Source organism: Rhinolophus hipposideros (genome assembly GCF_964194185.1).
Source record: "Rhinolophus hipposideros genome assembly, chromosome: 23".
Lineage (NCBI taxonomy): Eukaryota > Metazoa > Chordata > Mammalia > Chiroptera > Rhinolophidae > Rhinolophus > Rhinolophus hipposideros.
Window position 1 is genome coordinate 30,808,120 of NC_138069.1, and position 16,716 is coordinate 30,824,835.

The following is a 16,716-nucleotide window of genomic DNA, read 5'->3' on the forward strand; positions in this document are numbered from 1 at the left end:
CAACTGTTAGTAAAATTACATAGATCTCAGGTGTACAATTCTGTATTACATCATCTATAAATCCCATTGTGTGTTCACCACCCAGAGTCAGTTCTCCTTCCATCACCATATATTTGATCCCCCTTACCCTCGAAATTTCATTTTTTAAAGTTTGCTTTCCAAAGTCAGATTATATCAAGTGCTTTAATTACTTCCTCGTTATAAATATTAAGAGTTGAGAGGCATAATGACTCTTTTCACTTGAACATTTACTAATCAAAAATTTACTTTTAAAAACAGTGATGGGTACGATTGCTGACGATGGCGGGTAAAGAGCAAACACCACGTTGCTCACTGGTGCGGGGTGAGCAGAGGGTCCTTGACTCATCACAGTTCTTCCCGTTGATCTTCCCTGGTTCTTTCTGAGGTCTTCTTTGGGGTCCTTAGACTTAAGCCACAGAGGGGGAGAGGGGAGGAGAGAGGGGCCCTCTGTGCCTCGACTCTGAGGATCGAATGGTTGGGACCACTCGTGTCCACGCCTCCCACAGCTCTCCACACTTAGCCCTTGTGGAATTTGCCTGCAGCCTGGTTCTCATCACGTCTCCGTTCTTGGTCTTGCTCTTGCCACACCACACAGTCCAATGCTCCTAAACATGCCTAAAATGATTTTTCTTTCTGCCTCTGTGCGTTGCTTGCACTGTCCCTCTTTTCACAGCTGTCTACCCCACCCTGCCCCTGCCACCCACCTCCTCTGGCAAACGCCGACTGCTCTAGCAGCTGCCGCTTTAAGGAAGACTTCCTTCCTTGATGCTCCCATAATACCTGTAGTCGGTGGCGGACTAACGGCCCCCTAAGGTGTCCACTTCCCTCATCCCTGGGCCCTGTGAATATGCTGTCTGACACGGCAAAAGGAACTTTGCCGATGTGAACAAGTTAAGGATCTTAAGATGAGGAAGGGTATCCTGGGTCATCAGTGGGTCCAGTGATGTGATTGCAAGTGTCCGTATAAAAGGGAGGCACAGGGAGATACCAGTGCAGAGAAGGAGAAAAACATGCGCGCAGAGATCAGAGTAATACACATTGAAGATGGAGGAAGTAGCTAAATCACAGCATACCGGAGCTGAGACACCACTAAAAGCTGAGAAAGACAGGGACAGATTCTCCCCTCAGAGCCTTCAGAAGAAGCCCACCCCGTGGCCACTTCGCTCTTACAAGTGACACTGATTTGGGACTTCTGAACTCCAAAGCTAACAGAATAGATCTGTGTTGTTTTAAGCCACTTAATTGGTATTAACTTTTTGTAGCAGCAACAGGAGACGTATACAGTGCTGGTGTGTGGTCCTCACTGAGCGGGAGAGATCGTGTTACTGTTCCTGGACTGCTTCCTGCTGGACTCGGAGCTCCTCCGACTCATCCTGCTTTCCTCTTACACCAAGACAGTGCCTGGGTTTGTAAGTATTTCTGGGACAAATAAGTGATAGATGGTATTCCCAATATTTCGAGTACACAATACTTTCAGGAGATTTTCCCCACGTGCTTTTAATGTCACTGGCATCCTGTTAAAATACACGGGAGGCTTTATTTTTTTATGAACTCTGTTTTATAGAGGAGGAAACGGAGTGCTCAGTGAGTTCAAGCAACTTGCCCAAAAGTTAAAAAAAAAAAAAAAAGAATACCAGGGTGGTGTTCTTTCTAGAACATTCCATACCTACAGCTCCCAGGAGACACTTGAGGAAGAGGAGACCGACGCAGAAAAAGACGTCTGTGTTCATGCGCCGCTCGATCTTGCTGCGTTTGTACCGGGGGCCGCTGTTGTTCAGCAAGGCTTTTGTCTCGTGGCCTTTGAGAGAAAAAGAGATTATCAGTCCCTTGACCGCTGTTTGCCCTCTGGCCTGGATCACAGCCCTGGCTTTTCTCACAGGAGCGTACAGGAAAAGAAGGCTTCCTTCTGTAACCTGACCCGGTCCTTCCTCAGGGAGGTTGCTGAGAACGGCGTTCGAGGCCTCACCCAATTTTCCAGCATGTAGTTATTGAGCATCTTCGGTAGACCAGACATTGGTGGGCATTTGCAGAGCTACAATGCACAGGTTGTGCACTGCACAACTCTAGCAGTATTCCTCATTTTGTAGTTGTTAGAGATTTGTAAGTTTATTATGACACATTTCTGGCAAATGATGGTAAGGGCTATCTTTTTCCAATTTGCACAGAGGCACTGTTCTGGGCTAGTGCTGGAATACAGTGGTAAAACAAATGACTCACATTCTGGTGAAAGCACACACGGAAACAAGATAACTGTAGTTAGTAATAAGTCCCATGAGACAAACAACAAACAAAAGGCTAATAAATAAGAGATGGTGTTAGAAGGCATGGTCAGGGAAGGCTTCTTAGAAGAGGTGACGTTTAAGGAAGACTTAAAGGGGAGAGAAGAATTGAGAGAAAAGGGTGTTAGGCTCAGGGAAAGAGTACGTGCCAAGGCCCTGGGGTAGGACATGGCTTGAGGCCGGTGATTTTCACACTTGTCTTTTTGCTGAAGGTGCTGGTGCACGAGCCATAGGGGCCAGAGACCTTCATCCCAGCAGAACCCGGTGCAGCTCCACTCCTATCTTGGAGTTCTACATGAAACTTTGTTCAAAGAAAGGACAAAATTTGAAAACTACCAACCTCATCCAGCAGTTACCCTTTTCTAGTTAGCGAAAAGTAGAAGGGACTTCCCAGAATGAAAGAATAAATGAACACCAGAGCCTCATTGAGAACCCAGGATTTGGATTCCCAGCCTAGTTCTCCTTCCACCACTGTCCCCCACCCCCTCACACCCAAGCTACACAGCGAACAGCTGACACTCAAATGGAGAAAGAACCTGTCCTTTGGGGCCGCTACATTTTAACTACCGTGCTATACTCCTTAGCAGTTGAATTAAAAAACACCAGTCACTTATTTTCTGTGCAAAATTAAAGAAAACCAATCTATCAGCTCTAGCAGTGAATGCGTTTAATGCTGTTTAGCTGGCTGCCCCCTGGATTTAAAGTGGCAACAAAACAGTAGGAGTGAGCAGACTCTGGGCTTGTTAAATTAGACTTGAGTCACTGCAGTGGCGAGGAGGTTTCCACAGCCACTGTGCCTTCCTGCGTGTCTCAGGCTCGCCCCGTACAAGGGGTCCTGTGTCTACCCTCTTCAAACACCTGTCCTTCACTTTCTGAGACCCCTCTGCTCTTTGGGCAAGAGTTGGACTCAAGGGGGAGGCAGTCTGGGATAGTGGTTAGAACACCGGCTTTAGAGTCAGAGCCAGACTCTGCAGACACTTGGCCGTGGATCACGTGGAATTCATCTCAGGAGACAAGTGACCTTGGGTAAATTAATCCCTTTGTGCCTCAGTCCCTCATCTGCAAAATGGGCGATAATGGTTGTGTGTTTGGGGTGGGGGAGTGACTTAATAGACACAGGACACCTAAATGAGTCCCTTGTACACAGTAGGAGCTCAATGAATGTTCGCTATGAGGAGCAGACACCTCCACTCTGAATCTCTTCATGGAAGCTCCGCTTGGCCTGTTTGGGCCTTTGACTCTGACATGGTCCTATTTTGTCCATCCATGTTACCGACGGGGAGAATATGACTCTAAACCAGTGGTTCTCAACCACGGGGATTTTACACCTCCAGAAGACATTTGTCAATGTCTTGAGAAGTGTTTGGTTATTACCTCTGAAGAAAGTGGTACTAAGGGCATTCCGTGGGTAGGCTCCAGCACCCTACAGGGCAGCCCCCACCACAACGAACAATCTGGACCAGTACATTAATAGTGCCAAGGTTGAACTCCCCTGCTCTAGATAATAACGCCAAAAACAATTAGCACCATTTTCGCTCACAATTGTTGAGAGCCTGATATGTTCCAGCCCTTTTCACAGATCATCTCACTGGAACGTTATAACCCATGAGGTAGGAACTATTAGTCCCCTTGGGTTGAAGCTTAGCCACCCAGCTCAGAAACAGGCAGCCAGCCAGTGAGTGTATTTAACCCAGCAGCCTGATTCCCTAGAGCCAGGATGAATTCTCTCCACATCTGCTCCCTCACATACCACTCCCATCACCCACTCAGAGTTTCTTTTGTGTCTGATCATGCAGAGAGGCAAATCCTAAACCTATATGGGTATTGTTTCGGGGTGGGGCAGCGATTATTGTAGAGTTCGTCGTTAGTCAGTCTACCAGATAGCACTGAACTCCATGGCCAAAGACCCTTGAAAACAGTCCCCTGAACTGCGAAATTCCACCTCCCTTCCCCCAAATTAGGAAAAGCTATTTAGACCGTGACATTATTAAAAAACAAAACAAACAAACAAACAAAATCCCCAAACCTGTTTTTCTTTGACAGTCCCTAAAAAGTGAATCTTAGGGTAGCTTGATGTTTAAATGCTCTTCTATGTCCATCAAAAGTGGGGTTCTACTCAGACAAAATCAAATCAAAGCAAACAAAGCAATAAGCAAACAAATTATTACAAGGGAGTGAAGGACCCAAGGAAACGTATTCTGGAGTCTTCCAGTGAAGGAAGACACCCTAGGAAGACTGTGTATCCCAGACAGAGTAAGAAGTCCTCTGCTGTTGACATAACAACATATATTTATGAAGAACCCATGGAACCCCAGGTAGGAGGTCCTGGGAATACAGCAGTCTTCAGACTGCCCTCTAACATGTTAGATTGCATTGTGAGAAATGCTGCTATTACCTTTTTCTTTTCTCCACGGGAAAGCAAAATTACAGTGCAAACAAGAGAAAGACCACCATAACTGAGCCATAAAATAAAGAAAGGTAATAAAAACGTCACTGCAAAAACAACACAACTGAAACCCATTTTGCCTTTGTTTGCTAGATACAGTGCTTTTCACGTGTTGGGTCATTGGAGCCTCACGGCTACTCTATGAGGCATATATGAATATTTTTGCCATTGTATAGATGAGGAAACTGAGGCACCCCAGGTGAGGCTGTTAAGTTTGGTGAGGTTATCCCTCAGGCTCAAGAAGATACTGTTCACCCTGCCTATGGTTAGTGTAGTAGAACTACACTAGGGGTGAGCGAGTAGGAATCTCCTTCCTGTCTTGTTCAGCTGAGTGATAGTAACTTGACGTTTAATTCTGTCTCCTGTGGAGACATGATCACAGCAGGGAGCTGCTGTGATTCCAGCCTCAGTTTGCTTAGCTGAGAAATGGGAAGTTACATGACTCCACCCCTTAGCACTGATATGAGTTCCACTGACTAGAGATGGATGTGGAGGAGGGGATGGAGGAAGGAGGATAAAGGAAAGGGACAAAAGAAGGTGTCTGGGGACAATGACCTGCATAGATGACAATGCCAACAGCCACCTCCGTGTTCCTGATGGTGCAGCCTCGAAGGAGAAGACTCTCACTGCCAAAGCCAGTCCGCGTCTGGTCAGGATGTTCCCTGGGGACGAGGAAAGACAGGGAGTGATTTGGTGGCCTCTCCACGCTGTCACTGGTTAGAATGGCATCTCTATGGGATGACATAACTAGAAGTGGTGAGTGAGTACAATCCGTCCGCCCTCCTTTTCATAAGAGTGATATTAAGTGGGAATCCAATTCCTATGTGCAAGTGCAACTCTCTATGCTCCTTGGAGGCTGGGTGGGGACTGAACCCTGAGAAGGGAATTACCCATCCCTAAGGAGATGTCCTTTATCCACCAAAAAGGCAGATCTCTGCTGAAAGAGCCTTGGAATGGTTTGCGGGCGAACTGGCTTCTGGCCCTCCAAGGACTACATTGGTTGTGTTCCTTTCAGGCTGCGTTCACACGCTCACTCTCACCCAGCTGCAGGGACCGGAACTGCACAAGCAGAATGTCCCCATCCATAGCCGACACCAGGCAGGCCTGCCTCTCGTATCATGAGACAGTGAGGGAGGGCAGCACGCAGGTTCCTCTGGTTCTGGCCCCATCTCTCACTGGGCCTTGCTCCTGTACTGTCCTCCTCTTGCTCTGTCTCTTATAGAATAAACAGACCTCACAGGCAGTAGACAGTGGCCCTTTGTGCAATGGCCTGGGAGGCAGCTTCTTAAAGTGAGATAGAGTCTTCTTCTTGTTCTAGCCTCAGGGAGCATTGCAGTTTTCCACCTCACGTTAGAAATTTCTGAGTCCGACTCACCAAGTTATTACTTGGTATCTGACCCTTATTCTATCCTGATGCCTTTCCTTTGGGATTTTCAAGAAGTTTAAATATAACTTCTCTATGACATTGGGTAAAACAGAAAAACAATAATCAGGACCCTTTGGGATTTTTGTCCTTCTAGTGCTTCATTCTTTCATTTCTTTAGGTCCAGTTATAAGTGTTTTTTATGTATTAACTCAATCATCATGACAAGCTTGTAAGATAGGTCATTATCATACCCACTTTATAGACAGGGAAACTGAGGTAAGGTCATAGAGCCAGTAAGGGGAAGAATGGGGATTCAAACCCAGAAAGCATGGCTCCAGAATTCTATACTGCCACTTGATATGCCTTTAGTACTAACTATTCTTCACTGTGTTTATAAATTATACTTACTTACGTTATTTTATTTGACTCTTCATGGCTCTGGGAAGTAAACAGGGTGATTATTCTTCCTTGTGAAACAAGTGAAGCTCAGGGAGGGTGAGAGATTTTCCCAAGGCCACACAACTAGTACATGGGACATTGTAGGACTCGGGGACCCCGGCCACAGACACCAACCCTCATGCGGTTTTCACTACATGAGGCTTCCCAACATAGTGCCCCGTTAACTTTCACTGAATCAGAGTCATTTCCATTTGTTATTTGTCTGAATCCAACAAGGAGATGTCTCCGTTTTGTGTCAGTATATCGTTAATTTGTTTCTAGCACTTATCTAATTTTTCAACACAGAGGTGGTTTAGCAAATAATACAGTCTGTAGTTAAAAGATAATGACCCCTGTTTTGATTTCACGTTATTAAATTTAATATTACCTTATCTACATGGCAAGAGATACGGGTTTCCCACAGGGCTAGCAATATACATTTCCCATTTAAAATAAATTAAGAAAAAAAATAAGCCAATTAAAAACTTGGTAGAAAAAAGTACAGGTGTTTTGTGACTGTGATACAAATCATAAAGGTGGTCCAAGAATGGCTGACATTTAGGATGTACCTCTCCTTGGCTGTGGATGGAATATTGGGATGGAATCTCGAATGGTTCCCTGTCAGTGGCTAGTGGTTGAAAGTGCATTTTGGTACTGCCCTGAGGTGATAACATGAGAGTAGCTTCTCTGGCTCCCAGTCAGAATGTTCCCTTTTCAGTGGGAGGTAGGACAGGATAAACATGTCATGGCTGCTCTTCTATGGAGTGCTTCTCTTACAGGGATGTGTAATTTCACTGACTCCGGAGTACTTTCTCCACTCTGGACCACTGATGTTTTGGGTGGGATCACTCCTTGTTGTGATGTCTGTCCTGTGCTTTGTAAGATGTTTAGTAGCATCTCTGGTCTCTACCCATTAGATGCCATCAGAACCCTTCCCTAATTGTGACAACCAAAAAATGTCTCCAGACATTGTAAAGATTCCCGTGGAGGTGGGGGAAGAGAGGGTAAGAGGAACTTCATGGGGTTGAGAACCAAGCTGTATAGAGATCTTTTTTGTTGAAAAGTTGTATTCTCCAATCTGACAGCCCTAACCTGCAGACAGAGCATTGAAAGGGATCCAGGACCACAGTGGAGAATTCTCCATCATACCCTTGGTGGCTACTGGGCTGACCAACTGGACCTTTAGTACTCATTCATGAGGCCGGGGCAGGTGGGGGAAGGCTGTCCCTAGGGACAGCAACCAGGAAGAGGGGTGCTGGAGGTTAAGTGGACATGGGAACGTTCTGTCTGAGATGGGGGAACACAGCCAAGGTTGAAAGCTCAGAAAGGCTGGCTACTGGCACAAGCTCTTTGGGGGCAGAAAGGATGACAAATAGAAACCCTATCTGTTCTCTAAGAGGAAGGAGAATGACTCCAGGCACCGGTGACTTGGGATGAACCAAATCCACAAACCGCAGGCATGAGGCGTGGACTCCTTGCTGGGCAGGTGGCAAGCTCTACCTTGCAACAAATGCTCCTCTCCCCCAGGAGTTCATGCCCTTCTCTGTCTCCACCTGCTCTTGCTGTGCTTTTAAAAAGTCATTTTGTGTTTAAAAGCTGCCATTTCTCTGGTATTGTTCTTACCCTTTCCCCTCTCATGTTGCTCCTCCTGACATCCCTGAGAAAACGTGACTTGGGGGAAAGCACAGACATCTGCCTTCCAAGAAGCTTTCTTAAGCCTCACTCTAGGATTGGGAGAGAAGTTGCCATGACAAGGCTGAGCTCTGGATCATGGGAAACACACTGGGGTGGCAGTGAAAAGTCCCGGGTTTCAGTCCTGGCTGGGTCTCAGACTTGCTGTGTGCCTTTGGGTGAATCCTAAAAAGTCTTAGGTCATCAGATTTCCTATCTGATAAACGAGGATCATTTTCCCCTGGGTTGTTGTGCAGATTAAACAGGATGATGTTCTGTGAAACTACTCTAAAACTGTTAAAGCACTGTGTAAGGGCATTTATTCATATCCGTCGTCACTGCTGTTTTTTTGTAGTAAGATCAGTAGTAGTCTGATGTAGGAGTAGAATTATAGTAAAATTCTCAGGTCGAACCAAAGTTGAGGAATAAGAATAATAGTAATTGTAGCAGTAGCAGCCACCACTTACTGAATATTTATTCTGTGCTCACTGCTGTGCTAAGCACTTTACATATGATAAACAACTTAATTCTTAGAAAAGAAAAATCTTACGATGTAGATATTATTATCATCTTTATGGATGTGGAAAACAAGGCCCAGAAAGGTTAATTAATTTACCCAAGGTCACACAGCTTGTAAGCGATAGAATCTGGTTTGAAACCTAGGTCTGTCAAAACCCCAAATGCTTGTTCTTACCTATAATGCAACACGGGCTCTTTCAGAAAACTGATCTTAATTAAATAAACTTCTCTGCCCTGAGTCAAAATGTGGTCTTGATTTTGACGCTATTTCACCAGAGTTCTAAAAAACAACATTAGTAAATTTAACCCTGCGAGATAATTAACTGTCATTCCAGAAAAAAAAAAAAAGAATAGGAAAAGTTTTACAACCTAGGTTTCTCTAGCCCTTCTTTATGACAAAAAGAAACAAACTTTTGCAGGACCCAGATGCTTATCTGTTTGGCCATTTCAGGAAAAAAATGTGTTCTAGCCACAGAGGAGATATTTACCAGCAGCGCATGGGCTCTCGATACTTACATATAACCCTTAAACTTGTTGAGATGGTTGTTGGGTTTCTCACACACGATGGTGTTGTGGAAATGTTCCGGTTCAAACTGTACCTCCTGTGAGAGAAGAGGACAGTCGTGAAGTTATTAAGAGGAATCTAGTTTTAATAGGATCAACGGGGAGCTCATCATTGTCAGAATCACTGCGAATAAGGTAATCCAGGCTTTGTCACCGTGTGATAGTTGCCATGTGTTAGAAGGAAAAGTAAAAATCCCCATTAAGGAGGAGAATGTAGATGCAAATGAAATTTGGGTTTCTGGCAGAGAAAAGATGGACCACCCTGTCCTTTGTCAGGCCTGGGGTAGAGTCGCTAGGTCAGCACTTCCAACAGAACTTCCTGCAATGACGGAAAGCTCCTAAGTTTGCAGTGCCCAATATGAAGACTGCTAATCACGCGTAGATACTGAAGTGTGGCAGGCTGACTAGGGATTGATTTTTAAATGTTATTCAATTTTAATTAATGTCAAGTTAAATAGCTACATGTGGTTGGTGGCTACCACAGAAACAGATGATCCAAAAGAAGAGATAATATATCATGTCACCTAGAGATGGCCACAGTTAATATTCATGTGTGTATAATACTCCCAGGGTTAAAAAATATGTATATATGCTCACACACATTTGTGTGTGAGCATATCTATACAGTTATGCATTTCAAAACTGAGATTTAGTGTTCATAGTTCATAAACAGTTTTACACATTGTTAAAGTTTTCCACAGCTCAGAAACCTACTGTGTGAATGCCACCATATTTCATTTAGTCATTTCACTATTGAATATTTACATTGTTTCTATTAGTCTTGCTATTGTAGAAATGCTTTAACGTGAAAAATAATTGCGAATAAAATTGATAGTATTTACTGTACTCTCATTTCTTCCCAATGCTGTAATAAGAAATTTACACATATTGTTTATTTTCAAGCTTACACTTTTTCTCTGGAGTAGCACAGTACTTCAAACATATTCTTGACTCTCCACATTTTCTCTTACGTTAGGTATTTTAGTCACATAATCTCTTTTGTCCAATGAGGGGAAACACACAACTGGGGGCAGGGAAGTCTTGTTTTCTAATAATTCTGCCCCATATTGGCTACTACTGGGTTTGACTACTGAGCTTCAGCTTACTCATCTGCAGAATGGGACTAATACCACCTCCCCTGTCCAACTCATTTGTGCCTCAGAAGATAGAACCATGTGGGAAAGTTGTGAAAGGTGTAATGTGCTGTCCAGATGTGCTATCCAAGGAGTGCTAGAGGTGGGATTGGAAACGGTTTCTGGGCTAGAGCTTTTAGCAGGGGGAGTGAATTCACGGCTGAAAGCTTCAAGGTACAGCTGCTCAAAGGAGCAAATTGATTAGAAGAAATGATAGCATTTTCTGGTTTCGTGCAAGTATACTGTCCATTGGATCTGCAGGGGCACCAACATAAATAAACTCTCCAGTCACTCGAAATAAATTACCCATCCAGGAGTTTCTAAAAATATGGCCCTTTTCCCTCCTGGTATCGATTCTTTCAGGGACAAACACTTGCCGAGTTCTGAGATGATGACAAATCACGCTGTAATTTGTCAGCTGCTTTCATGCCTCTGATTAAGCCGTGTGCTTCGATCCCGATCCATACCATTCAGCTCATTGCTGGCTTTCTAAATCCGAGCTCATTTCAGGGAGGAGTGGCAGCAGGGTCTGAGAGGTAATGATCCTGATGCAGTGAGTCCCCGTTGTCTGTTTCACTGACCTGGCCTACCCCTGGCAACGGCCAAGTTCACCAAGTTCACTGTCTTGTCCCTCAGTGGGGCTTTCCAGTGACCCTCCTCCTGAGGTGTCCCTTACGTTGTTTTTCTTTGGGGCACTGGGCTTGGGTCCTCTGTCTCCCTCTTCTCATGGAGAGGTCACCGTGCCCTTTCTAGCTACCTGTCCCCTGGGTGCTCCTTCTCTCCATAACATGGGCTGTGGAGAGGGGCACGTGGGCCCAGCTGTCTCCAAAGACAACCCTTCAGACCCTTCATGCTTTGAAGCATTTTCTGTAGCTCACTCCAGTGGGCTGCTGGCTGAGCCCAAGGGCAGGAAGGAATTGCCAACCCTTCCAAATGTGTCGGTCCTTATTTTAAGCAGGAGTTCCAGATTCTCTTCTGATTCACTACCCAATAGCTTTTCTTAGCTTGCGAATGAAGCCCACCTAAGCAACTTTTCTTTCTACCCAGCCTTTTATCTAAGGCAATATCCTTAATGGCAGGCTCCCTAACAGCAAAACGGCCTGGGAGCTATCAGAGTCCAGGAAAAGACGAACCCTTTCCAGAGAGGAGAGTGTGTATCTCTGCATTCTTCAGGCCAGACCCACTGACCTTGAGCACTTATTATGTGCCAAGTATCTGTCGTTAAGTTCTCACAGTAACCTGAAGAGGTTTTGACAGAAGTGCAAGGAAGGCTGAAGTAAAGCAATTGTCTTACGGTTGGTAAGTAACAATTCCTATCATTGGAATCCCAGGCCAATCTTGATAATCATCAATGCCATCATCGTTATCATCATCATATTTATTCCTCTTCCACCCCCTCCTAGTATCATGATTATTATCGCCGCAGCAAATGCTTATTTGAATGCTTATTATGTGCCAAGAACCAACTAAGTATTTTATACAGGCTATTTTCTTTAATTCCCCAACAAGGGCCTGATTAGTTTGCCTCTCATTCATTCATGCATTCAAGCATTTATTGCATATCCATGATATAAGAACCACAGGGGAAGTGAGAGAGAATCAAAGAGACGGAAAAGGTTATTGACACAAATCCATGACTGCAGCCATAAAACAACTCAAAGTCCCCAGTTTAGTCCATGTGTATCAATGGTGGTATCTATGAAAGCAAAGGAAAGTCCGCTGAGCGTTAGTGTGTAATGACTCTCCAGGATAAGGTACTCCTCACCGACCCACGGCCTGGATACAGCAACCTGCATCCTTCCAGGGCGACTGGGAAGGTCCCAGGTGAAGCAATCAGGCTGAAATATACTCCAGTAACTGGAATAGGCCATTTCCCTTGCACTAGCCTCAACTTTTACCTTCCTAGGCTTAGTTTCTTTTATTCTTCACAAGTGAATTTCAAGTTGGTCTATACATATAATTACATAAAGGCACAGAGGCACGAATGATCTTTTGCAATTGTTTGTAGTGGGTAGTTTTCTGGTGACTCACCGTCTATTCTGTCCATTGTTGTCTCCTTTCATTAAACAACTCTTTAACATTCTTTTGGGAAACTCTCTTTCCTGGTTTATAACCTTGATGGGAATATAAATCAAGATGCCCTGCCCACTAGACTTTCCCACTGTGGACTCTGACTTGAGTGGAATGACTCAAAGAAGAAAGAAAACACAAATGAGACCATTAAGAAATTGTTGTTACCAATCTCTCCCACCTCACTGACATTTCCTGGTTGTTTCTGAGCCTGGGTCTTCAGATTTCCCTTGATTCTGTGAGCTTCTCGCCAACCCCCCCATACACATTTTTGTAACAATTCTGTTTTGCTTAACTTAGATCATTCTATTGCTGATAAACAAAGAACCCTAATCAACACGGTTGCCTCTTCAGCCGTGTAGGCATATTTGGGCCTTTAAAAAATAATGTTTTGTACTTTGGTAAAATTACACTTCACAAAATGCTGCCCCTTATTTACTTGATCTTCCCAACTTTCCTGTGACATGTTCAGGACAGGATATTCCCATTTTATTGGAGAGAAAACTAAGTGTTAATTACACTGAGTAATTTACCTAAGGTCACATAGCTCACAGACATGCAGGTTTTTCTGATTTCAAAGTGTGCAAGGTTTGCTGGTTGACGTAAGCATTTAATGCTATCTGCCCATAGAGCAGGGCTTTTTCATCATTTCTTTGCAAATTTTCCATGTTGACAATTCTCTTAAACTTTCAGTGCCAAGCTCAAGCGTTACACCTCTTAAGGACCCATCTGTCTACCACAGACTATAGTAATCTCTCTTTGCTTTGAACCCAGATGATTCTTAATATCCATACCACTCACTTTGAACTTGTCTTATGCTTTTAATTGCCAAATAGCAAGCTGTTTCAATAAGCCAGTTAGTAGATTAAGCATCGCAACTGGCCCACAAATTCCCATGCACACCAAAATGTCTGTAGACAGAGTAAAAATAAGTGTCACATATACATGGTTTTTCAATTTCTGTAGGAATTCTTGAAATCAGGAAACCACATATCCATTTAAAAAAGTTATCAAATTCATATTAACTTTTTGTTTTAATTTATTTTCTTAAATAATGGACTCTGAAAGAACAACTACTTTTAGGGAGGAGGACTTGGGGGGTTTATCAAAATTTTTTGAGTCACAAGGATCTTTATATTTAAAAAATGTCCCCATAGTCCTAAGGTCTTAACAGGAAGTACACCTCAGACTACTTTGAAAGCCTTCCACGGCCATTAGAACACATTCAAACAAGATTTTGTTAATTGAGAAAAGACAAATCAGCTAAACTCTTTCCTCAAACACACAATGCGTTTATGTACTGAGGTTTTACTATGAGCCAGGGATGTTTGGGAAGAACAGTTGAACCAGGGATGACCAAGTTCTGTGCAGCTCTCAGAGTCTGCTTCCCACATAACTGGCAGGCTCGATGATGAGAAGAACCACCCATGCCACCCCAGCCCCACACAGGGGTTAGGATGACAAAGCAGCAGCCCTAACTCATTTGTAGAGCATTATTACGGACTTGACAAAGACCAGGGGTTACAGGGTACACAAGCCATGCCCACCTAGGCAGCTTTGCAGGAGACGCACAGCAACCGTGCAAGAATACTGTTTAAAGTTTCGCCTTTGTTTTTTCTTTAAGGCATACTAGTTTGGATAAATTGTAGAAGCAAATGTTCTTCATGCCCCAGCTGCTGAGCCAGGTGACTGAGGTTTCCTTTCTGGCATACAAATTAAACAACCCACGGATTTCTGAGAATCCTATCTGAAAACTAATGACAGTTACCAACCTGCACTTGATAACCTTCCTGCTTTCGGTCAGAGTTCTTTTCCAGATAAGCTACAACAGAGTGACTGGCAGTTACTTTCTCCTCTGATCTGGATGAGGAAATGGTCTGCATGCTTAATCACCCTGGGTCTCTGCCTCCAGGAGTAATTCCCACAAAAGAGCACAGACTGAGCTGGAGGGTTATGGGAAGAAGGCTCTATCTAAGCATTCCTTGCCGTCTGTGTTCCCTTTTTCACACGAACAAATATCGACTAAATTCAATCTTGAAATTTTTTTTTTTAAGTTGAGGGAAATTGACATATAACATTATATTAGTTTTAGCTGTCAGCATAAGACTACTGAGGTCATGGCAAAAGAACCCAGAGTCAATCTGAAGAAGTTCCCATTGGCTAAAGATGGGGCAATAGATAAAGATAATAGCTGCATTAATTTGACATCCATCAAATATATTTAAATCCACAGTTCATAAGGATACTGAAAAAAAAAATTCATCGGTCACCTTTGGAGGATGATACAGTCAGCTCACGTAATGCTGGCATCAACGTGCACAAACATGAATCTAACCGGAATCTGATTTAGGCAGTAGCTCTAACTACCAATTTGAGAAATATGTTGTACAGGGAAATGTGTTAAATGGAACCACAGGGAGATAATGCAATCAGCAAAATCAAGACTAGAGGAGATTTTATAGGACAAACAACCTGGTTTATTCAGCAACAAAAACTAAATATTCAAGAAAAAAGAAAACAAACAAACAAAAAAGGAATCAGGGAACCTAGAGAGTAAAAGAGATTTAAGAGATTTGGATCCCGATTCAAAGAAACTGAAGATATTGAACACTAACTTGAAAGTTGAGATTATGGAATTAGTGCTAATAGTTTAGGGATGACAATGGAAATAGTATATGTATTTAAAAACCTCTCTTTGAGAGATAGATATTGACATGTTTAGAGGTGAAATGTCACAGAATTGAAGATTTGCTTCAAAACAATTTGCAGAGAGAAGCGGGTAGGGATATTAGAAGATTGATCATGAGTTGATTGATGAAATTAGGTGATGGGTACATAAACATTTATCATAGTTGTCTCTCTACTTTTGTATATACTTGAAATTTGCCCTAATTAAAAAAAAAAAGAAAAGAGAACTCTGCCTGAGTTTAAATCTGAGTTGAGGAGTGGCTAGCAGGGTTACTTAACTGCTCTTGCCTCATTTATAAAGTGGGGATCATCAAAGTGCTTATCTCGTAGGGTCATTTATGAGGAGTAAAAGGGATAACAGGTATACAACATGTGGAACTGCCTATGCCTATTGTAGGCGCTCAATCAAGTTATGGATATTACTTACTATTGTGTTATATTATTGTGTAGATCTTATATTAATATACCCCCCTGAAAAACATGGTTTCTGCTCAGCATCTTAGCGGTGGTCAACCGGTAGAGAGACTAAGTATCATTCTTATAGGAAATTTGGAACAGCCCATTAGAGGCAGGTCCCATTACCAAATCCACCAGGAAAGAGGATATTTCTCTGGTTTTCAGGACAGGCAGCTACCTTTTGCTTCATTTGAGGTGTGTCATCACTGACCCAGGGTGGCGATAAATGACTCCCTACTCCCCCTCAAATCTGTTAGCAAAGTGCTCCTCTGCCTAAAATACTTTAAGATCAGTGCACACTTCCACTGCAGAGAATCCAAGCTACATGGCTGTTACTAATTGAGCAAATGGCTTAAACGCACTAAACATCAGTGGAATGCAAGCTAGTTAAAAGGGAGAGGCAATTAAGAATCTTTAACTTGGGCAATAAACAGGTAAGCACAATTATTACATTAATCAATGATGCTCAAGGCCAGGGCTTTCTAACTTTGATGTGCACATAAATCACACTGGGATCTCATTAAACTGCAGATTCTGGCTCAGTCTAGGGAGGGGCGTGAGCATACACATTTCTCACAAACTCTCAAGTGACATTGAAGAGGCTTGGCCCATACCTCACTTGGTGTAGTGAGTTCCTGGCTGGCACCAGGCAGTGATCTGACACTGGCTTCCGCAGAACTTGGCTTCAGTGGTTTGGTTAATAGGTAACAATTGTTAAAGAAGAAAACCAGAGCCCCCCAATGGAGTCACTTGTGCTAAAGCCCATGATTCCAAAAGCAGGTTTAATACCTGACCCAACTGCTGTTTCTACCACTCCCACAAATGTAATCTAACTCAACCAGTCTGAAATTTTCTGATCCAGCATCAATGAGATAATCTGTCGGGATGGGCTCTCACCATTCCCTCAATAGAAAAAAGAGGTAGTCTGCATGACAAAACCCCTCACCATTCCTTTTCCTCCCAAAAGGCATCCCGGTCAAAAAAAATAACCCTTTCTTTTCTTTTGTTAATAGCTCTCTTGCCCCACCCTTCTCCCTATAAAATCTTCCCATTCTGTACAACCTC

General features: G+C 43.4%; 1 protein-coding gene across 1 annotated transcript in view; it reads right to left on the minus strand.

Annotated features, from left to right (window-relative positions):
- ATP10B (ATPase phospholipid transporting 10B (putative)) overlaps positions 1-16,716 on the minus strand; it is a 155,632-nt gene that overhangs the window by 50,384 nt on the left and 88,532 nt on the right. The window contains exons 6-8 of the mRNA XM_081035315.1: positions 9,257-9,342; positions 5,302-5,408; positions 1,688-1,819 (exon numbers count right to left, since the gene is read on the minus strand). Of these exons, the coding sequence (XP_080891441.1) occupies positions 1,688-1,819; positions 5,302-5,408; positions 9,257-9,342 (325 nt within the window). The remainder of the gene's footprint in view (positions 1-1,687; positions 1,820-5,301; positions 5,409-9,256; positions 9,343-16,716) is intronic.